Raw genomic sequence first — 23,866 nt, 5'->3', positions numbered from 1 at the left:
CGTTTCGTTTTGACAAGTTGTGACATCAAAATCCGTTCACATAGGAGAAAATTCTCAAATTCTGACATCGTCGAACAAAAAATTTTTGTAATCAACTCGTTTGTTAATGGGCTATTAATAATCTCAAATATTAAAGGCACTCACTCGCTACACTCGTTCGTGCTTATAAGAGTTTCGATTATTAATCACCTTCATTAACAAACTAGTTTATTAAATAACTATAAATTTTCTGACACTTTGTTGACATGGGCATAATCAGGCAGGGATTTTTTTTTCATTTGTGACAAATTTTGAAATCATATTGACGACCAGAATTTTTTACTCGCGACAGTACATTCACCGTGGCATAATTAACAAGAGTAAAGGGAAGCGATTTTACATCTACCCCTACATCTACATTAGTATTGGTTATTTCTTTATTCTCCGTTGTGTTTCATACACTGCTGCTGGAAGCTTGAACTGCAGTGATGATTTTGTTCGCTGAGTCCATTTTGTTATTCATGGATGTGTCTATATAACCTTCTAATAATTGAAAACAACGTAATTTACTTATCGTTAAAATGAAAAATGCTCTAGTAAAATGTTTCGAGGAGAAAACGGCACGGTGTTTTCCCTTTCTTCTAAAATCTTGTAAAAACGGAAATTGACAGACACAGAGGATGATAACCTCACAAATACAACCTGACGCATTTTTCACTTATTAGTTTTTCCTTATAATATTCAGAAAGTGATTAAGCGATGACGATAATTACTAGATTATTTGAAGGTTACGTGCCAATTGTTCACGATGACAGTATAAATGAGCGGTTCCAAAACAGTTTTTGGGTCAATTGATAACTTAAATGAAAATGAATGAAATCAAAACAATGATTTAAAAAATTATTTTTGTACACCATCCAGCAAATACATTATAAAATTAAATATAAATAAAAATAAAAAAAATCGGGTGGATGATACACCAATCGGAAACAATAATTGTTTGACAAAGACTGGAATAGAGTAAAATCAGTGACGTACCACTTGAATTTGACATCACTTTGTCACATGTGGTTCTGTCTTAGATACTCTATTATTGCTTTATCATTATCAATAAATATGTTGGGCTAATATTCAGTGCGTTTAGAAAGTGCTTGTTTAAGTTTGTTTGTTAAAGTACCTATTTATTATACATGTAAACGTGTAGCAGTTGTGTAAGATTAGGTGTCTATTGTTACATATAACGTAACTGGGAATCCCCCAAAGTTGGGATTTTATTTTGACAGATAAACCATGGAGGTTGAACCGTCAGTTAGTTATATTCCAGTTTCCTTATTAACGCTTTTCAGGAATTCGAAGAAAACTGGATTAAAATCCACGGTTATAGTTCCAACTCGGACGGAGAAAGTGGAGCCGACGATTTCGATGCATTGTACGAAAAAATGATGCCTCCTCCCGTTAAAATTGACCCCCGAATACATAGAATAATAGAAATCGGCTCTCACAATAAGACAGTTTTGACAGGGCATCGAGAACCAGAGAAAAATACTTCATCCCCACAGCCGCAACAAAATGACGTAAAGCAAAAGAAATTGTCAAAAGGACAAAAGGCAAGAAGGAATAGAGCAATGCGGAAAGCTGCCAAAGAAAATGTTTCCAGTAAAAACAAAATTGTGATCATTAATGCACCTCTACAGGGGCAACAGAATGACGTAGAGCAATTATCAAAGGGACAAAGGATGCGGAGAAATAAAGCGATGCGGAAAGCCGCCGAAAAAAACATAGAGGGCGGAGCTGTGACAAATACACAAACTGACTCTTACGTTAAGAAGAAAAAGAAGAAGACCAAAAAAAAGAAGAAGGTTGAGAAAATGATAGAAAACGATGCCGAACCTGCTGTAAAGCGTCAAGATGGAACCACTATCGCTTCTGTTAAAACGAAAAAAAAGGTCGAGATGAAGACAGAAAACCATGCCGAAACTACTGTGAAGAGTCAAGATGGAATCGCTAACGCTTCTATTAAAAAGAAAAAAAAGAAGACCGAGACGAAGACAGAAAACCATGCTGACACAAGAAGAGAATCTGAACCGTTTGATGATATGAATTTCTGTCACCTACAAGCGAGATATCCTGCTTTTAAAGTCTTAACACACACATTCGATTATCTGCAGGGAAAAGTATTTAAAAATGAAGAAAACATAATACATAAGCATTTCAAAGCTCATGCCAGTCTTAGTTATATCAGGCTGTGCGTACAATTTCAAAAACAATTATCGGAACCTGATGGCTGTTTTGTCCACTTCACAAACGTGTTGAAAGTAGTCGACAACTTTTTCACGAACCTATCAGTTTTAAACACAGTCCATAAAACAAAATTTCAAGAACCACAACAGAAACGCATTTTTTGTGTTTGCAATGTGATCAAAACTGTTGCAATGCACCATTATGACATCCTACAACTCGAGAAAAAATCTATTCAGAAAACTCGCCCCAAAGACATTGACGTTTCTGTCGTCGTTAGAAATATTCTTTATAATTTAGATACTATGGTTTTGAGATTTTTCACACTGAACGGATGGGAATACACATTCGTCGAAAGCGAGGACGAGCTCGTCAGTTATGTTATTGTACAGTCTAGTTTAATTTTTCTTGAATACACCAGAAAAATTATATTGGATGTGATCAGACGTGTTGAATCCGGTTGTGTCGACTATCCTTGCTTGGGGTGTTACAGAGACGTGTTTGTGGCATATGGGCAGCCTCCTGGGATGTTATTTGCTTCATTTGTCAAAAACAAAAGGCTTCCACAGTTGTTTTCGTTCTTTTGTACAGCGAATAAGGAAACACAGACTGATAATCAAGATGACAACTCTCAAAAAATGTTGGATGAAAGGGATGACGCAGATGATAGACATAATTTTGAATCTTGTTCTGGATCTATGGAGAACATAGATGAGACAAGTTCATTGTCTGATTTAGAGAATGACCAAACTCAGTTATCGTTTTCTATAATTGAAGATTTGACTGAAAATCGGAAGTTTTTCTACGACACTTACAACACTAAGTTCAACTCTAAGTCATGGCGGAGATTTCGAACGAGTTATTTGAATGAGGGAGAGAGTCAAGTTGCATTGGTAGTCCTGAGGTTACTTTGACACACGAAGAAAATGGAAATTTCACTGAATACCCACTTCAGGCGGTGACACAAGTTTGTGATTTAAAAAAAATAAGTATAACTCTAGTTATGTATATGATTTTACAATTTCTACACGATTTTATTTTTACTTTTTAATTTATGTTCATTGGTGAGATAACATGCTTTGTTGTTTGGATTGTGTACCTTTGTAGTCTTTTTTAAGTGAAAATACAATGCCGTTAATCCTACTGTACATACAACTTAAACATCGTTCCACGTTGTTTTGGCATAATAGGAGCCCATGATTTATTTTTTTACGTTGGACACACTGTTTGATTTCCGTCACTAAAGTGCCTAACATGCGGACCTATCAAAATGAACATAACATGTTGCTGAATTTCCCGCGAGGCCTGAGTATTCTTCTACTGCAAACTAGTAAAACTGACAATAATGGACTAGACATTGACGCTATTTATAACCTCGAACTTAGAAAAACTTAACTTAATTCAGCAGACAGCTTTACTACCAAATTAAATGCAAAAATTCCATGCCCTCCCATTATGCCAAAACAACTGCAAATTCGGCGAAGACAAGTGTCTTGACAGTTGACGGGACTATAGGTTCATGTATTGGGAAAAATAATACCTACTTCCAACTAAAATATCACAGCATAATGAAAATACTTACAAGTTAATTAAAGCTAATATTTTCAAAAAAGTTTCATTTTACTCTTCGTAACAAATGCTTGTTTTAAAAATTCAAATATTTTACAAAATCACTCATACGTTGAAATAAATTACACATTACAACATCTAACGAATTGGGTCAACATCTCCAGCAATCAAAAACTTGAATTCTTAATTGCAATCGCGGATTGTTAAGAAAAATAAAAAATGTTCAAAAAAATGGAAACAACACACTTAGACTACGTATAATAGCTGTCAGACATTTTATACTTTGGAAAAACTAATTCGTAAATGTCGTATGCGGATGCTGGTGAAGTCAAACAAATGTGTTCTTATTTTTCTATAATCAATTAAGTACTTTATGTTAAAGTAAAGTAAAATTGAAACTTAAACTAACATTTTCAGGCCATAAATTTGTCGTTGCAAATTTAACCAGTCTGATATTTTTTGCATAAACGACTTCTCCTCAATTAAAACTTTCGCAGCTTCTTGAAATTTATCTTCATTTCTCCTTAAGTACATAACGGCATCTCGCTTTAACTGTTCCAATTTTTTGGAGTTAATTTCCGCAATATCTAACATTTCAGTTAGATAGGGATTAAATCTGTAATAAATTTTCTCCGGTAGTAAGTCAGACAACATAGTGTGTACACCTAAAACAAAAATAACTTGAACTTTACACTACCATCATTGTCTACGTACGTAAATGAAATATAACATGATATGTACCGTAAGAGCAAAAAAAATGCCATCAAGGATAGCTGTGAAAAAGAAAGTGCCGTGTCTTTCATTAAGAAATTCGTCATGCATTTGTGGAATCCTGAAATGGGTGCACAAGCGCATTATGTACTGTGTCGTAGCTATCCTCGATGGCATTTTTTTTTGCTCTTATGGTACTTATGTACGGGGTGATCAAGAAGGACTGTTTAAGTTGGTAACACTGAATTGTATTTTAAATCGTATTACAGGAGTAACTTTCGGTTGTTGATGGCTTGTCGTTGTTAATGCTATCAGATATTTGTCAAATAAACCAACAAAACATATCCGGTTGCAGTGTTATAAATAACCGAATTAGAAAATTTTCTTAATTATACTGCCAACTTAAACAGTCCTTCTTGATCACCCGGTAGTTTAGAAAAGAATTATTATTACCTTCGGTGTCTGTGGCACTCTCAATAATCGCGTAAAACTTCTTTTTCCACGACGAACTCATTATTGCAGTTTTGGAATTGGGATCGACCGGGAGAGGGACGGTTCTGCCTGTTCCGAATGATAGTACACACTGTATTGGAGTTTCTGGCCAAAGTAATCTTGCTTCGTGAATAGCAACAGCTGCAGGATTATTAAACAGAATTCCGCCATCCTATAAAAATACACATATGCTAGAGTACGTCCAAATAGAGAAGTACACAGGACGTCGTTGATTCACGTGATAATCAGTTAGGCTGGGACCACATGATGTGTACCTTACTCTGTGAACGTGAGATACCTACTCGTAAAATATATCTATTTGCTGTAAAAATAATGTACTGCTTATTTAAGTAGGATTTGTATACTTTTCATTTCGGTTATCGGAAAAACATTGGTTAGAAGGAAATCTGTTAAGCCTATTCTCGATTATAAAAGGTAACGACAACGGTTGCGCCAACATTTCCATCTCACTTAATTTGGAGTCTATGTAAGTTAATCTGCTTGACACGATACAAACATCCCTTAAAATTGTGTATACTTCTGTCTTTGTCACACTCGCGGCATTTATCGATAATGTCCTCTCTTTTAATTTGGAGTCTCAAAAATGAACAATGAGTTGTCGCTACCTTATTTATCATCGAGAACCTTAATTCACATATCAAAGAGCTGTTGACTTATGTTAACATATGGGCAATTTACTTTTGTTAAGTCCAATCAAAATTGCCTTATACGGTGTGGAAGAATTAAAAAAATTAAATCAAAATTCAACAGCGTTGCCACGTGCATTTTCGACATAAATTGCAGTGTTGGTGGATTTTTGATATGTGCACATGTAATCTTTTTTTTTTGTATCTCAAATCATCAGTATTCACGCAACTTTAAAGGATCCTGTTTAAAACAGTTTGTTGAACTGTTGTTTTACCTGGTGCAACATATTTCCCAATTTAAATTCTTCAAAATAAGTTGGTGCAGCGGCAGAAGCTCTCACGGCTTCCCAAATTGAGTGACTATAACTTCCAGTATATTGCGATTGGACGCGACAAGGTAAAGAGTAATTACGAAAAACGTACGCTGATAAACGGGATTGATTTACCACCGCTGATAAAATACACATCTGTAAAAAACAAGAATTTATGAAGGTAGATAAATAAAGCGCACAAACACACCTTCGGACATTGCGACTTCCTCGATGTTTTAATGAGAACTTTATCGCCGATTTGTTCTTGAAGAAGTTTTTCCCAAAGCGCCGTGTTGTAGTAGGAATGACTCCACACCAAACTGCTGGTACCTTTGATGGCTGATTGCGTGAAAATTTGCGTGCTGAGATTCTTGTAAATTTCCGAAATTTCGTCCAACGTACTTCTCTTTTCTCCTGAGAATTAATTACATTTTACGTGCACACAAATTATGCTTTCATCGGACCTACCGATTAAAGTCGCAATTATGGCTCCCGTGCTGACACCACAAATCAAATCGAACATTTCGTAAATCCGTTTTCCAGTGATCTCTTCGATTTTTTTTAACATTTCTATCACGAGAATGCCACGGACACCGCCTCCGTCTATGGATAAAATTCTCACACCTTTTCCTGGCACAGGACTAGCATATCCTAATAAAGCGAGCGCCTCGTTTACAGCACTTGTGATTTCATGATCTATTGTCCGTTGTTTTATTTTTAATAATAAACAGATCGCATGGTTCTGAAAACGTTGAATTCATATGACAGGTGACATAGGTATTTTAAGTGATTTGGTCTTACTTTCACAGCAATATGCTTGGCTTGAGGGTATTTGTTTAAATGATTATTGAGGTCTTCAATTCTGTTTAGTATCGACTCTTGTGACCTGGCGTTTAGCAGAAGTGCTAAAATTTGTTGAGTCCGCGAGGCTACTGATTCCTAAAAAAGTATTATTTTAAGTACAATTATGTACAAGTTTTGTTGGTAATCTCAATTACCTCAGAAATGATAATTTCTTTTTCTTTCCATTTCGCCACCTTTTGGATCTTGACGTTGTCACGAGTTTCCTCTATTCTCTTTAACGAATTCTCCTTCTTATTAAATAATTGTAGTTCTTTGAAAAGTGATGGCGACAAAGAATTGAAATATTTCCAAAAATCAGTAGGACCATAAATAGTTGGTTGAAATTTTTGTAAAAAATGTGCAAATTCATTGTTTAAGGCATTTTCAACAGTCTTATCATTTGAAATTTTCGATAAATAACTTTTCAGGTAATTTAGTAAATTCCATTGGGAATATATCACATTTTTTGCTTGTAACTTTTGAGAATCCATTGTTTTCGAACTCAACTGCCTAAAATAATAACAATAAAAATAAAATTTTATTATAACAGATTGATTCTTCATACATATAAATAGATAAAATTAAAGCAAATCAAATAATTCTTTAAAAGTAGAAGATAAAGGCACAGTCCCAATAACACTGGCAGGATTACCCCTCTGAATCGCAATATTAATGCGCTGCTTCAGGTATGTTTTCGCCTGAGGAGTACCTGTGGTATTAGACAAAAGTTTTCCCAATTCATCCAGCAAAGAAAGTGCATCATTGCTCCAAGGACCCAAAGTCTCCACAGCAAACGCAACAAAAACGTAATTATCGGATAAGGATTTATATTTCCTTTTTTTAATAACTGCTGCTAAATTTGCAGCTGATTTAGGTTAAATGGACGACTCAGATAAATGGGAAAGTGCAAGTGTGTCAGTACAGGTGACATCCCAAACAAGTGATTTGCCTTTTTTCCATGGGATAATTGTTATCCCATCTGGACATTTGCCATCATCCCTCAGAACACCAGTCGGTTCGAGAATGCAAGGGATATTGGCAGAAGAAAAAGCACGTTTTAAAATGTCATTAAGGCAACTGTGTCTTGAAATTCTTCCTGCACTTTTTATGCAAGACAATCCATGATGACTCAAAGTATCAACAAGCGAACCGCAAGTACAGATATGAGGTTGACAAATACTGATACCTAGTCTAAGGGAAACGGCAATTTGTAATGTGGTTTTTTCTAATAGAGTACCTAATAATAGTTATTTATTGTATAAGTGTTTTAGATAGCATTTTATCCACGCAAGAATTTTTAATCGCGAGTGCGAACGCACGAGCGTTTAATATTCTTAATTGGATAAAATGCGACTAAACTACGAATGCAATACAACGTTTTATCCACAATTACAGCGATTTAAAATCAGAATCGCCAAAATTTCATCTTATGTCATCAAAAAATGATTTGACATTACACTCTGACAGCGGATGTCAGGGGATGGGAGGTGTTGAATAGTCGCTATTTATTTTTGATTGTTTATCGACTCCATTTGTACAAAACGCTGTGCAAGTTGGTGAAAATGGAAGAAAGATTGATTTAAGATTGTATTTTTTCATTATTCCACTAGTGGAATAAAGTGATTTCATTATTCCACTAGTGGATAAAGTGTTACTTTATACGGTTCATAAGTGTGGATAAAACTTCAATTATAAGGTAATTGTGGATAAAAAAATAAAAATTAAACATTTCAAAGCTATCGCGTTTGGCACATAATAGACCTTTACAAATAAGGATCTTCTTTGTCGCACAGTGACGTCACTGTGAGACAACAAAGATAGTGATAGCGACTGGATACTGAATTTCAATATCCAGTCACTATCACCATCTTTGTTGTCTCATAGCAGGCGCGCAGTGACGTCACTGTGCGACAAAGAACATTCTTATTTGTAAAGGTCTATTGAACATGTTTGTTTTTAGCAAAGGTGTCCTTTGAAGTTTACTTCGAGAATACGAATCGTTAGTTATTCTAGAGGGTCATTATAAATGATTGTCCCATTGTAGTTGGCGTTGAAAACCCACACAAATTTTGGATGTGCCGTCAGACTCGCAACCTTAGACCAGACAAAATTAGTAGACAGATTTCCATTACCGCCAGTAGCGCCACCTATCAGCGATACCAGTCTCACTCACGTTACGAGGCTTGCCGCACATTCTATTACGTCACCAACGCCTACTGCGATGGGACAATCATTTACGAGTATAATGACCCTGTGTATTTTTAGTGTAAAACATTGCAAAGAAAGAAAAAAACAGAAAGATTTCTTGTTCATAAATTTTTTTGTGTACTCAATGGAAAACAGTGTAACTAAGTAGGTAGAAATCATTAAAGAAAAGTGCCATTTTACTCGTTAACAACACTTTACTCATTAGCAACGCAGTAACAAATATTAATCCATTTATTTTCGCAATTAATGATAATGGTATATAGGTATAGTTGGTTAAATTGTGAAACAAAAATCCACGTGAAGTACGGTTGGCTTCAAAAAAAAAAAAACAAAACGGGAAATAAAATTTAACCTAATGTGAATTGGAAATTTAATTTGTTTTCTCAATTTATGTCAATTTGTGTCTGTTTGACAGTAGTATTTCTGGCACATAAGTGCAGTTTTTTAACCTAAATTCTAAAAGGCCGTTTCAAACTATAAAGATTTAATAAAATCTGACAGAACTTTTTCTGACAGTTCCCGTTTTTTTTTTTTGAAGCCAACCGTATCAATGGAAAGGAACTCCTTTGTTGATGTGTTGTCCGTAGTGTTGACGAAATGTTCTCTTGATTCAGGCAGCTACAAATCCTCTTTGAAGTTTGAATTTTGTTTTGAATCAGCAACAAAAATAAAATATATTTTTTGTTCGACACTTGACACTTGTCACTTGTCAGAATTTGAGAATATTCTCCTGTGTGAACGGAATTTCGTAAATCTAATTGGTCGAGAGAATGTGAGTTGAATTGTCAGTTAAACCGTTTTAACCCCTCTACGGTTTTAACTGATTTTTTTTTTAACATGATTGATTTGCAAATCATACCGGGTGTCCCAAAACTGGCATACAAACTAATTACTACCTTATCGAGGATGTTTAAATGTACATGAAAAAAATATGGAAAAAATGTTTCCGACAAAAAAATCAGTTATTTTTATTAATCAACGGTAATATGTACAATGTAAACCAAGATATATTCGTACATCATTACCTTGCAATGTTACCCTCGTGGATTTAAAATAATTGTTTCGATTTCCAAAGCTTCTAAATTCTCTATTATGCAAGATTAGATATTGGTAGTGAGTGATCTTGTACTTTGTGATAATATGTAGGTACGATTAGAGGTAGCTCTCATGACAATTTCATACATATATTTCAAAATAATTGACCTGTTAAGTGCCACTTCCTAAGACCGCCAAATCAGCAAATACGTCCAATAGAATTTTTTAAACATTTTTCTGCCGTTTACGGTAATCTCTTCTACAGGGTGTTTTTGAAATGCGTGCCCACGAGCTACTGGCTTCATGTCAAAAAATAAAATGACATTTATTTTTTGAGCTACAATTTTTTTTTAATTGCTTTTAGTCTTCTACGTTGTCAAACAACCTCGTAGGTAAAATTTCGGCACATTTTAAAAATACACCCTGTATATCATATTTTATAAAACGTACACTAATGCGGTTTCCTTGTTTTAAAGCATATTTCCTATAGGTCACTTCGCATTGGCGTACATTTTATAAAACATGATATACAGCGTGTATTTTTAAAATGTGCCGAAATTTTACCTACGGGGTTGTAGGACAATGTAGAAAACTAAAAGCAATTTAAAAAAATAGTAGCTCAAAAAATAAATGTCATTTTATTTTTTGACACAGAATTTTATAAATATTTTTTGCGAGTTCTACATGAAGCCAGTAGCTCGTGATTAAAATTTGTGCACGCATTTCAAAAACACCCTGTATACCGTAGTCCACCGTTAGTACGCCATTTTTGGAACACCTGTATGTAGCTTATTTTAGTACACGAACGTATTTGAACTTGTGTTTAAGTGTCGCCACCACAAAAAAATCTCTAACATCAAATGTTTAAAAAAATTAATTAATCTTAGCATCGTCATTAAAAAAATTAAATTTTTTTTACAGCATAAATAGTCATTTTTGTATTAAGTGCGCAAAGTGATTGTTTTTTGTTGGGGCATGAGAATGAGTTTTTGGTCGAGACCGTCAGGTCGAGACTTCAAACTCATTCGAATGCGCCAACAAAACAATCATCTTGCGCACGAAATACAAACACTATTTTTTCTACAACAGCATTTTAAAATTTTTGAATTTTTTAATTTTTGTAAAATTTTCCTTGGATGCTAAAATATTCGTCAAAAAGTTTCCTTGGGTGCTAAAATATAACTATTTTAGCATCCAAGGAAACTTTTTGACAAATATTTTTTCACTATCAAAAATGACATACTTTGCGACTTGATAACGATGCATAAATGTCACGTTTTTTTGACAGTTGTAGAAAAATAAAATATGTAAAGTATGTACATACTTTGTTGAATGTTTGGGGAACTTTATTTTACAGTTTAGCACACTTGCGCTTTACTAAATTTCTTTTAATAATGTGCTACATAAATGAAGAAAACACAAAAAGAACTTCACATTGTGAAGTTCTGGTCATTATTTTTTATTTTATTTTACGAAGACAATGATGTTGCAAAAAATTATGTACACCATTTTTGCGTAAAGCATTTTTTTGAAAGTGAGATTAAATACTCGCTGCCTTGGCGTGTGTAAACTTCCCACTTGTAAAAAAAGTAGTTTTTATACACGTGTTGAATAAATAGTAATTCGTTATACAGAGTGTTTGGTGTTTAAGGTAACAAACTTTTCTGAGATGCACAGCAACAACTTTTCTTAGTGACATTTTTTTTTAATTTGCTTTTTTTATTATGCTGAACTAAACTGACTAAACTCTGTTTCCACTGTTTGAGAGCCACTTTTCGTATCTGTAATTATTAATACCAAGCTAATAAAGATTTATAAAGGAAAATGCCTTAGCTGCCGCCTTTATAATTTAGAAATCCGGTGGATCTCACACAGTAGTTGTTCAAATTGAAAAACTGATTACTATAAAATTGTAACACATCAAGGCGGTCTCTATTTTAACAGGCCAGGACACTGGCTGTGTTGCCAAATTTCTTAGTGGGCCATTCCATAGCATCCTGAGTTTCAAAAATATTGGCACTTCCATAGAAAGGCGGTTCATTCAAAAATAATTTTGACAAGACAATTAATTTCAGTAATTGAAAAATAAACATGCCACACAAATGTTGTGTTCTCGTAGATACCCAATTGCAAGTCAAATTATGTTTCAAGTAAGTCTTCCTACGTTAGCGTTTTCAAATTCCCATCGAAGAAGATTAGAATGCAAGAATGGATGCGGATTTTGGAACTAGAAAACTGGCGCGTGAGGTCTTTGTTGCTCGTTCCATTAGGTCTAAAATCCATTTTAAATTATAAACCTGTATTGATGGTAGGGTCCATACACCCGAGTGGGTAGCTTTTGCAGTTCTTATTTATTTTCAACAATTCATACTGCACCTTTATTGGTCTTTAATGGTCTCTGTGTAAGACTTTAGAAAAAAAATCTTGTCCTGAGCTGTACAGTGTACAGGTGGCATGTGTTGGAATTGCAATGGAATGCAATCAAGGTGAACTAAAAGGACTTCTATCTTCATTTCGGATAGGATACTTGTTCAGAATACAGGACTATGAAATTTTACTAACAATAGCTATCTTATAAAACAGGATACACATAATTACCGTGACTTGGTCACCTGATATACTCGTACTTTGATTGAAGTAAAGTTGCAATACGAGAATTAGAAAAATATTTCAGTGATGATTAACTGACAGCTAACAATGACAAAATAGTGAGTGACAGTGAGTGATCACAAAACTTCAAAACTAGTAACTTTTTTTAAAGGTTGGCGAAGCAATGTTGTCAGACGTTAGTGGGCCATTCCACAGCCCACTTTCTGAAGTCAGTGTCACGGCCTGTTAAAATAGAGACCGCCTTGAACACATACCATTGTGGCCAAAATATACTCAATTTCATACAAATGTGCACCTAAGCAAGCCATTAAAATCGGATTTTCTGTTGGTATGAAAGTTACTTCGACTTTCAAAGTTGCTTGCCCTGCGCGAATCTTGATTATAATTTTTAAATTTTATTGTACGTTTCGGCATTGTTGACTTCAAAAGCACTGTTACATTTTTTTACTGATTCAAGTAATTCACTAATTCTTATTTGCTTTTGTCTTTGTATTTTCACCAAATAAAGATTTATTGGAGATAACCAATAATGAATCTGTCATAAATGTGACTTTTGTAATGTAACTTATGTTAAAGGTGCTTTTACACATGCACAGCTCACTTGATGAACATTTATATGAAATCAACAATACATTAGTCGTCACTTTTTGACACTTCAAATGTAAATCAAGTATTAATGTCAATGTGCATGACAATTTTAAATTATTCTTGTCAAAAATATGGCACCTTCAGTTTTTGATAAATATAGAATCACCTTACTTGCTTCTGAAGGGTTGTCTATGGGGCAAAAACCGCGACCATGTTGATCTTTTGCTTTTGAATCCTGCCTCCGCAGCTGGGATTTATCCCATCCGTATGACACTGACAGATTAAAATTATTTTGACAACAGTAAAAAATAAGGTTAATCATCCTAAAGCTTGCTTTACAATTGAATATCATTAATGTCACATTGACGACCAATGTATTGTGGCCGCGATAGTACTAAAAAATGTTACTAGAATAAAAGTTTTGTTTTGTCTATTTATTTACACAGGAGAAGTTTGTTACCTTATACCCCAAACACCCTGTAATCAAAGAATATATGTAGTTATAAATTATAATGTAGAAATCTCAATAGTAATTTACGTTGTGTTTAGTCTTAAGCAAGATTTATAGTTCCGTATACATATAGCATAACATAGTCACAAATCATAAACATAACATAACTTTTAAAATTCAATTTATAGTTCACGACAAAACGTGATACGATTGTTGACTTTTTAAATGTCAAACTAATTATCAAATATGTTTTGTGAAGACGAGGTTTTAGAAGCTGCTGCCTGTGCTGTAGTCTTACACGAGATAGGTCGTAATAAAGAAAAAAGGAAGAAACCAAAAAAAAAACGCGTTACAAAAACACGGATAAACAAGCTACTCCAAATCATTTCCTTCTTCACACTGTCCTCAAAGTCTTTGGAAGACTTATCGTACAGTGGCTTGAACCTTTTAACACACTGTACGATTAGAATTTCCTTCATATTTTCCACCTTCTCAATAATGTTTTTAAATTCAATTGATTGACAGCGTACCTACACCTAACCGTTTCTATGGAAATTTTTTTAAAATTCCGTAACTTTCATGATACATAACATAATAATTGAAATTGGCCAATTCATATGTAAACGGATACGGACTTATGTTATGTTAACGGATCTATAAATGAGTACATTTGATTCAATAGGATTCAATTTTCATATGTTATGCTATACGTACAAGTTACGGAACTATAAATCGGCCTTTAGGATTAAACAAATTATGTTTTACCATTATGAATTAGGAAAAATGTGAAAGCGTTCTCTCACCCTACCCGGAGCAGAGGAGGTATAGTGCTTGTAACTTCCTAAGGAATTCTGACTTAAGCCCTAAATAAACCGAACAAAGATCCTAGTTAAAGAAATTTATTGTCATATTGTGCCTGTCAATCACTAAACGGTCTCCGACAGTCCGACAAATATTTTGAGTACTACCCCAGGTAATTTTTTTCTCCGAGACCGCCTAGTGATTGACAGGTACAATATCACAATAAATTTCTTTAAGTAGGGTCTTTGTTCGGTTTATTTATGACTTAAGCCAAAATTCCTTACGAATTTAAAAATACTATACCTGCGCGTATTTTACCTGGGTCCAGAGGGTAGGTTGAGAGACCAACCACAGAGACCAACCACAGACCAACTACGAGCCCAGCACTCAGTCAGATCAGACGGTAGTTCAGAAAATAAACAAATACCAGCGCAAAGCGAGTTTCAATTTCCCGACTCAAATAAAGTACACCGGTGAAAATCCTCACCGGTGACAAAACACGTTGTAAAGTCCGGTAGGTTACTTGTAACAGTACGAGACATTATGGACGAGGCGACGTTAGGAGCCGAGTCTAGAATGTCTAAACGAGTACCTGTTACATGTACTATGGCGGACAATAAATTTAGGCCGGGCAGTCATTGGCTTGACATCAAAATGTGAAGCTGGCATTATGTTCAACTAACCCCATTTTCGATTTTTGTCATTCTTGTCATCGTGACAGCAATAATCATAATCAACATTAAAATTGGGAAAAGAAGCGTGCACCAGACAGAAGTGCTACTACAAATCAGTTATGCTAGTGGAGTAGTGGGTCATGATCTGTAAGTTACGAAAAGGGCGAAGGAAACGCCAAACACCTTGAAAACCTTCAGTTTGACAAACTGACACATCAGTCATAATGACAATAAATGGTAGCTTGCTTTGACTTTTTTGAAATGTCAGAAATTTGCCGGCCAAAATTTATTGTCCGCCATAGTACTACCGGATGTATATCGTAATGTATTTTATGCGCTGCCAAGCAATTTTGGCCGTTTTATTTACCTCATTAGAGTGCATAAAAGGGTAATTTATTGCTCTAAAGCATTGGCGTAATTTTTATGCTCTAAAGAAAATTCTATTACATGAAATTGCGTATTTCTTAATAAAGTAACAATTTAATTAAACGAAAAATTTACTTCTACTTTAGCATTGTTACAACTATTAATTACAATCGAAGGTAAATTGATTTTTTCTGAAAATATTTGATTCTGTCGATTTTGAATGTTCAACTCCGCATTTGTCTGAAGAATGGAAACTCCTTTACTTTTCTTATCCTCCGGTTCTTCAGTGTAGTCATTTGAAAAAGCACTGGATGTTGATGGGACTACTGTTTTTTCATGTTGACGTTTCCCTTGAATTTTTTCGGCTATCTTGAGCTTGTTTTGAATATTATCTTCTATATATCCTTCTGCGATTGTACCAGAACGCCAACCTCCGTGACGTTTAAGTCTGTAATATGTCCACCAGAATCTGCAAGTAAAGTAGCGGAACTGCGACGCAAACAATGTCCGGTATAAGATTTGGGGTCGGGAAGGTTCAAATATGTTGCTACTTTTGATGGAATGTTTCCAAACGTATTTCTGCCTACGGGTTGCGTGGAACATTTCCCATTTTTGTAAAAAATGAAGAATCGATTATGTTTAGTATGTGGAGGCCGCAAAACAAAGTACTTGCGGAAAAGTTCTAAGAAATTTTGCTCATTTTGTATTATAGTAAACCGTCTTGATACTTTTGTTTTCGTTTCAGTTAGTCTTATCAGTATCGCAGAGCCCAAATCCTCAATTTCTTTTGTTGTTAAAAAGCACAACTCTTGCGATCTGCAAGCACCGGCAATTCCTACGATTACAGCAACCTAGAATAATTACAAATTAACTATTGAAATATAAAAGCAACAAAGTAATTTACCTTGATCATTAAATACGTATCATCTGGTGCTTCCGTAATAAATTTGTCAATTTCGCTTTTTGAAAGGACTTTTGACTTTTTAGGTTTGTAAGTATCACATTGTCACTTTAAATATGCTTGAAGTTTTAAGTATTTGCTGATGTCTATTCCATTTCTTACTAGCAAGGTGCTTCTTAACATAGAGTAAAAACTCCACAAACTCGAAGACTTGTAGTTGTTGGATTTTTCAAAAAAGTAAGCGAGACAAACATCTTCAGTGTACTGTATAGTCTTCTTACCATTTTCAGCTAAATTGAAAAATCTTTTGCACACAAAAGCAAATGTCTGCCACTTGTTTACAAAATTTCGTAGTTACGGTAGTTTGGAAAAATTATCAATCTTTGGCTACTTTGTTTAAATTAATACCAAGGAAATTTTTGTGTTGGTTTTTTCAATTTTTGAGGGCAGCGCATAAAATTTTGTATGCATTACGAGCATAAATTGCATTTTGCTGCTCTTATCGTCTTAATGCCCTCGGCTAGCGCCTCTGGCATCAATATGACGATGCGAGCAGCAAAATGCAAAATTATGCTCTTAATGCATAAATAACTATTATTTCATACTGGAAGTCTCTTGTGCATCATTATTTTATTTCAAAAATTAAAAAATCACATTATATTTTGAAAATAGCATCACCTTTTTTCCTGTGGCAACGGCCGTTGCTATTGTTTTTTTAGATCGAATATTTTTTGCCTTTTTCACTTATCAATGCCAGATTTGATGTATAAAAGGAAAACAGTCCGGTAGGTGTTGCTAAGTGACACTTTCCGGCTCTGATACTGTTATAACTCACCTACCGGCTACCGGACTCAAATTGATGATGCAATTATAACGTCAAACTCATACAGAATTTATACCGTATACCGAATTTCCTTACACTATTTCTGAAAATAAGGTAATAGCTATTTACGTTACAAGACCGGTAGTAACGTTTTTATGGACGAGCTAGTGAATTACAGGTCGAGCCCGATAGGGCGAGACTTCTAAACTAGCGAGGCCATAATGCGTCTACCGGTCGTGTGACGTACAAGATTTTTTAGTATACTGAGACAATTATTTAAAAGAAAAGAAATTTAAATAAAAATATTTGGCTTTGAAAAAGATTGCTATGCCTTGTTACTATGATAACAAACGATTCATCAAAATTCAGTCTGTCGAAGTTTTTCATGTGATTCTTTCATTTGCGCTAACTTCCTTTAATAAAATGAATTCTAACAACCAAACCGAAGCAGAAGTCAAGTTTTCTTCCCAGACCACCTTTTGGAGAAGATAGATAGTGCGCGATCAAACTTATTGCCTCAAAAATCATCGGGAAATTATTTATTACAGGTTGTTCTACAATTGGAGAATACGAAATAAAGTTGTTTGGGTAATGCTTGCCTTTAGGAAACCATTTCAATTATATAAGTAATTGTACATTTAATTTTTATATAAATAAAAAGCAATAAATCTGACCAATTATTTGACATTTCCTACTGGCCGTCCGTCGTGTAAAGTAAAACGGACTAGTCCATAAACATGTGTCTACAGGACTTGTCGTCAAGGCACAGTATACTAAAAAATATAAAAAACGCATATTCGCCATTCTTATAATGCCACCGTAAAGCCGTAAAATAATAATCAACTATAGACAAAGGTAATTAAAAGGACCACAGTTACTAAGCGCACCGCTCTTTTTTAACTATGTATTACGTCAACATGAATCAACACTTGAAGCTACTAAATACAGACGTCACATCACATCTGATGCGCGCGTTTTAATTAAAGGCGCAAAATCCCATTATTCGATTGAACTTTTAAGACAAAAATAAATTATTTAAACCAATCATTGATTTCTAACAACAAAACAACAACAAAAGCCAGTAGCCTATTCTGTTTTAACAACTGCGTGAACCCAACACAAAGATAACAACTCAGGGTCATTAGTTCATTACACTACTTTTCCCCTTTCGCTTTGCTTCATTTATTTGACAACCCAGGACGTTACAAAAATTGTGTGTAGCAAATATTCGTGCATAATTACTCCAATTAAATCTTAAAAAGAAAGTGTACAAGATTTGAGGTTTAGTTTTTAGTTCATAATTTTTGTGCCAACTGTTTGTTATGTTGGAAAACAAAAATGTATTATCAAGTGGTAAATGCGTCACAATAATTGATTATTATCAGCTGATACGTACAAAGTGATTATAAAATATACAACCATATCTACAATTCCGAAATGAGTAGTTGTCTTTATTGCTCTAGGTACATTTTATATACCTAAAGTAGACTCAGGTTGCATAAATCCACTTGTCATTTGCAACAGCATTTTTTAAATCATTTTGAAGCAAATAAAGGAACCAAAAAAGCATAGTTTGGATTGAATATTTTCCATATAAGTACAGTTTTAAAGTAATGCCATAAAAGTGCTGTTGCAAAGGCAAAGTGGTTTTTTGCAACTTGAGTCAACTATAACAACATAGGAACTACTGATATGTTATTAGTACCTATTACCTTGACACTTTCGTTATACATGTTTTGTAACAGTACAAATTTTTGCTCAGCGGTATGTTGAATGCCATCGTAAAAATAAACCCTCTGCACCAATATTCTCTGTTTGTTATCACTTCAACACTAGTGCTTGTTTATCACGGTCACATTCGCTAAGCACTTTTCCTTTTTCGCACTACTTATCAACTGGCGAACATTCGCCAAGCGCAACACCCACAATAAATTTGTTTCAAGATTGTTACACACGAGCAAAATGACAAACAACGGAGTGGAAGGGATGAGATTCTAAGTAAAATTGATTACTTATAATAATACCCGATAAGCAAATGATCTATTTATATTAGGTACGTGTTAAGTTTGCGTTCAGAGACGTGGTGGTGAAAACACGTAAGTGCAAATCCCACCTGAACATAGAGTAAACAATCACGCACGTGTGGCAGATATTATTTTTGAACATCGTTCGATGTTGGCTCCTCCCATCACGATCACCTCATTCGCTCTCCCACAAAAGAGACAGGTGTGTTTACGGAACCATACCAAAAGTCTGAATGAAAGTTGTACATAGTAGTAAAGTACAATTTCATTTTCTTTATTACCATGTAGAACTATTCAGTTAATAAGATGTTAAACAAAAAAAAACCGAAAATGATGTATTACATATTCAGAGGGTGAGATATTTTTGTCATTTGGTAATGAATTGACAAAACTGTCGATGATTGCTAATATCTACACACCTAAATTATTTTCAATATTATCGTGTTTTTGTTTTTAATAGGGTAGGTACGTTGCGATAAGTTTTTAATAAACCTGAATACCTATCTATGTCTAAGTAGGTAAGAAATAATGCAAAAACAAGAACATTATTTATGTGAGGATACATTAATTTATCTTCTGCGTAATATACAAAATGAAGGACTGCACGAGAGTTAAAAATATGCTCACTATTTAACGATCAACATGTTTTGTTTTAAAGTCAATAATTTAGATACACGTGCGTTGTCAATTTGTTTTTCCTTGAAATATCTTCTAATTTTTACCAGGACATGTTATTTTTGAAGACACTTCAACAACGCGCTTTCGATGATGTTAGTCTCTTTATTACTAAATTTTACATCATCAACATGGGAAGATAATAAACTAGTAAATATATGATAAGTAGATATTGATTCGTCACAATAATCGTTTGCGCTGACCTAGGTCTACCGGCCTATCGCACTTTGTTGATGTTCGCGAGGTGACTTTTATTGCCTTCATGGATTCCACTAACGAAATCGAAGTTCTACAACCTTAGAAGTAAAAAATGAAATTCTTTTAAATAATCAAACAACAATAAAAAAGACTACATAAAAATTAGTATTTGGATTTTTCTCCACGGCCGAACTAGTTCAACATGTCGGTTTCGCGACGAAATTAAAATGATATAAACCCCAATTTGGTAGATTTGTCGTTTAATTACCCACAGTAGATTGTTTTATGTCTCATAAAAATGCTTTACGAGTAGGTATCGCCAGAGATAAAGTGTGTTATCTGGTTTACCGAGAAAAGTACACACCACGTGGTGTTCAGTGTAACTGGCTATCACGTGAATCACACGACGCCTGTGTACTTCTCGATTTGGACGTATCTACCAGATGTGTATTTTTTAGGATGGCGGAATCCTGTAGCTGTTGCAATTCAAGAAGCAAGATTACTTTGGCCAGAAACGCCAATACAGTGTGTGTTTGTCTCCAGGGCACTTAAGTCAGTTTTAGTTGACTTAAGCCTACCTAAACGAAGAGCTTTGTTCGATTTTCTCCGTGATCCACAATTCGTTAAATCAAAATTGACTTACCTTTTTTTGCGGACCGCGAAGAGACCATGGACCGATTGGCATGGGTGGAATTCAACGATAATTTTGGACTTCGGTGCCACTTCAATTAAGTGGGTTTCACGACACGAGACGATGAGTACGAAAACTAGGTGTGTTCACAAGGACGGTCAAATTCGAAGTCTCTTTCTTCCCAAAAATGTCCATCACCGGTAGGGGAGGTTTCGTCAACCCCGATTTTGCACGAAATTGTGAATCGGTTAACGCGCAATAACCAGTGACAGAGGGTGCAACTATTTTCGAATTGTATTTTTAAAACTAAATTAAACTAGGCGCTAAAACTAAACCGAACAAAACCAAACAAAAATGAAAAGAACTAAAATTAACTATTTACAAAAGCCAACAGTGTGTAAAATACTATCGTTCATTCGTTCGGAGTCTGACAGAACCGTTCCTCTCCCGGGCGACCCCAATTCCAAAACAGCATTAATCAGATCGTCGTGCAAAAAGAAGTTTTACGCGATTATTGAGAGCGCCTCGGACACGGAAGGTAATGATAATTCTTTTCTAACTATATCGTGTTAAATTTCATTTATAGTGGCTCCCAAGATATACTGATAATGATAATGTATTCAGTCCCGTACTTAACTTCAATAACGATTGTCACTGTTAGCGGATTTGATTTAAAACCATTACAAAGCAACCGCTTTAGACGGTCAGCACTACCTGGCGTTCTTCAAGCAGTCTTTACACTCTTTACAGGCAAAATATCTTGTTCAAGCAAACTTATCCCTAATAAACTACTTAGACGTTGCCAGCCTCCTCGTTATGGGGACTGAATACATTATCATTTATCAGTATATCTTGGCAGCAACTGTACGTAGGTACGTAGACAATAATGGTAAGTAGTGCAAAATTCAAGTTATTTTAATTTTAGGTGTACACACCATGTTGTTTGACTTGTTACCGGAGAAATTTTATTACAAATTTAATCCTAACTGAAATCATGACATCGTCGGAATTAACTCCAAAAAATTGGAACAGCTTGAGACAGATGGTGTTATCTATCGCTTAAAGGGAAATGAAGATACATTTCAAGAAGCTGTAGAAGACTTTATTGAGGAGAAGTCGTTTACGCAAACTATGTTAGAATGGCTGAATTTGCAATCTGAATCAATTCAACCTCTCGGTTTCGCGATGTGTAAAAACTTCAATAGGTACTTCTGGTATTATACATTCTCTTCGTGTGCTGAATTTTTCCATTATTTTCATTTCTCATAATTTCTAATCGGACATTGGTTGAACTGGAATTTTGGTTTTAAGATGGGGCGTTAGGTGCGATTTCGTAATTGCCTTAAAGATTTAAAAGTATTCTGGAAACTCATTCAAACTTATGAATACAAGTGATTCGAATTATGGTAAATGCTTGATATGAATCGTCATTAAAGTTAAATAGTATATTATACACCAAGGTGAAGAAGTTCATGATTATAGCCAAAGCGCCAAGATTAGAACCGAGGCGTGCCGAGGGTCCTAAGACGCAAAGGCTATAAGGGACTTCTTCACCGTGGTTTATATACTATTTTTTTCACTACTAGACACGTTAAAACCCTATTCTGATAATAATTATTAATCACATTATTTTTTCCAACATCGATTATGAAAATGATACTTTCATCACTCAATTTAGTGAGGAAAATAGACGTTTGCATCACTAGTGAGGAAAATGAAGAAAGTAAACTCACTAGTGAGGAAAATTTATTTAACAATCTACTACCTACTTGTTTTTCGTATCCCACCTCCACCCGGCGGCACGGCAATTTTGCCGGAGTACATACACTATTACGGATATTACTATCAAGTAATAGTGCAGTGCTTATCAACATAATTACCGGCGTCTCGCCTCCGCATTTTGACTTTGTTGTGTATTATGTTCTGTGTCAATGTTAAGGAACTTCCTCACGATGTGACATGAGTATAATAATATACCTTTTTGAATTTCAACTACCAATGTGTTATCAAAATCCAGAATTTTTGAATTTTTAAAAAGAGATTGCGGTACTATTCCCGTTGCTGAAATTACAAGTGGTAAAATCGAAATTTTTTCTAAACACCAAAGATTTCTCATAGCAACGGAGAGCTCTAAATATTTATTAATTTTTTTGTTATATGTCTGTGTTATACCGAGTGACTATAAATGATTGAAAATTATTTTGTTATGTTGGTAACACATTTGAAATCTTTAGTTGGCAACATCGTTGGCATGACACACGTAATTTTTAAAACTGAAACAAACGTCAAAAAAATCTAAATCGACAATGTACTTCGTGACTTAACCTAACCTAAATAGAAACGATTGACAGATGATGCACGAGAACTACGAGAAGACTTGCACTACCAACTGCATCAGTGTTGCCAGTCCACTATTTTCCTTCAATCATTTATAGTCACTCGGTACTTCGTGACTTAACCTAACCTAAATAGGAATGATTGACAGATGATGCACGAGAAGACTTGCACTACCAACTGCATCAGTGTTGCCAATCCACTATTTTCCTTCAATCATTTATAGTCACTCGGTATTATGTGAATTTGGAACAGCTATATCTAACAGATACATATGCTTGCTTTTGTTGTTTATTTAAAATTATAATATCTGGTCTGTTATGCTTAATATGAATGTCAGTTAAAATTGTTCTATCAAAATATAACTTGTAACTGTCATTTTCCAAACAACTTTCTGGTGTATAACTATAATGTGGTTGTGTATTCTTTAATAAATTGAATTTAACAGCTAAATTCATGTGTATAATTTTAGCGGTTGCTATGAAAATCGTCTACGTTAACCAATGAAATCAACGAAAATCTTTTTGACGGCTGTTCATTATTGACCTTGGTTAATAATGAAAATTATTATTAACCTAGGGAGAGAAATTCTACTTCTGGGGTCGGTTCGAGAGTCAATAATGACGCCTTCTGAGACTAGTAGTGAAAAAAATATGTTTATTCACAATCGGTTAGTAACGTAGGTACAGCTTTTCGAACCCCTACGTAAAGGTTGTAAAGTGACCGACTACACGCGTACACTTCCACTGGTCAGTAA

General features: G+C 34.6%; 2 protein-coding genes and 2 long non-coding RNA genes across 6 annotated transcripts; 2 read left to right on the top strand and 2 right to left on the bottom strand.

The window, feature by feature from the left end:
- The first annotated feature begins 1,006 nt into the window (after positions 1-1,006).
- On the top strand, positions 1,007-8,034 carry LOC138123424 (uncharacterized). Of its 2 annotated transcripts, XR_011156780.1 has the most exons (3): positions 1,007-1,275; positions 1,326-4,699; positions 4,929-8,034. XR_011156780.1 is itself a non-coding variant. In XM_069038175.1 (2 exons), the coding sequence occupies exons 1-2, from the start codon at positions 1,270-1,272 to the stop codon at positions 3,129-3,131; spliced, it is 1,812 nt and encodes a 603-aa protein (XP_068894276.1). In that variant the 5' UTR covers positions 1,007-1,269; the 3' UTR covers positions 3,132-8,034. The 2 variants fall into 2 exon arrangements, 1 of the variants encoding a protein (XP_068894276.1); XM_069038175.1 differs by having other exon boundaries at positions 1,326-8,034.
- LOC138123425 (calcium-independent phospholipase A2-gamma-like) lies at positions 3,769-19,356 on the bottom strand. 2 transcript variants are annotated; one of them, XM_069038176.1, is made up of 8 exons: positions 18,960-19,351; positions 6,946-7,300; positions 6,749-6,886; positions 6,416-6,689; positions 6,156-6,361; positions 5,912-6,103; positions 4,951-5,161; positions 3,769-4,451 (listed from the first exon to the last, which is right to left on the bottom strand). In XM_069038176.1, the coding sequence occupies exons 1-8, from the start codon at positions 19,025-19,027 to the stop codon at positions 4,186-4,188; spliced, it is 1,710 nt and encodes a 569-aa protein (XP_068894277.1). In that variant the 5' UTR covers positions 19,028-19,351; the 3' UTR covers positions 3,769-4,185. The 2 variants fall into 2 exon arrangements, with proteins under 2 accessions (XP_068894277.1, XP_068894278.1); XM_069038177.1 differs by lacking the exon at positions 3,769-4,451 and adding an exon at positions 4,681-4,699 and having other exon boundaries at positions 4,929-5,161; positions 18,960-19,356.
- Positions 19,357-21,323: 1,967 nt separating this feature from the next.
- Positions 21,324-22,018, top strand: LOC138123455 (uncharacterized). The gene is made up of 2 exons (XR_011156799.1): positions 21,324-21,639; positions 21,701-22,018. It is a non-coding gene; the product is annotated as an uncharacterized lncRNA (long non-coding RNA).
- Positions 22,019-22,941: 923 nt separating this feature from the next.
- LOC138123459 (uncharacterized) lies at positions 22,942-23,341 on the bottom strand. Its single transcript, XR_011156804.1, has 2 exons — positions 23,240-23,341; positions 22,942-23,105 (listed from the first exon to the last, which is right to left on the bottom strand). It is a non-coding gene; the product is annotated as an uncharacterized lncRNA (long non-coding RNA).
- Positions 23,342-23,866: the final 525 nt, after the last annotated feature.

The sequence above is a fragment of the Tenebrio molitor genome, chromosome 2, assembly GCF_963966145.1.
Source record: "Tenebrio molitor chromosome 2, icTenMoli1.1, whole genome shotgun sequence".
Taxonomy (NCBI): Eukaryota; Metazoa; Arthropoda; class Insecta; order Coleoptera; family Tenebrionidae; genus Tenebrio; species Tenebrio molitor.
This window is presented reverse-complemented; position numbering and strand designations above follow the sequence as displayed.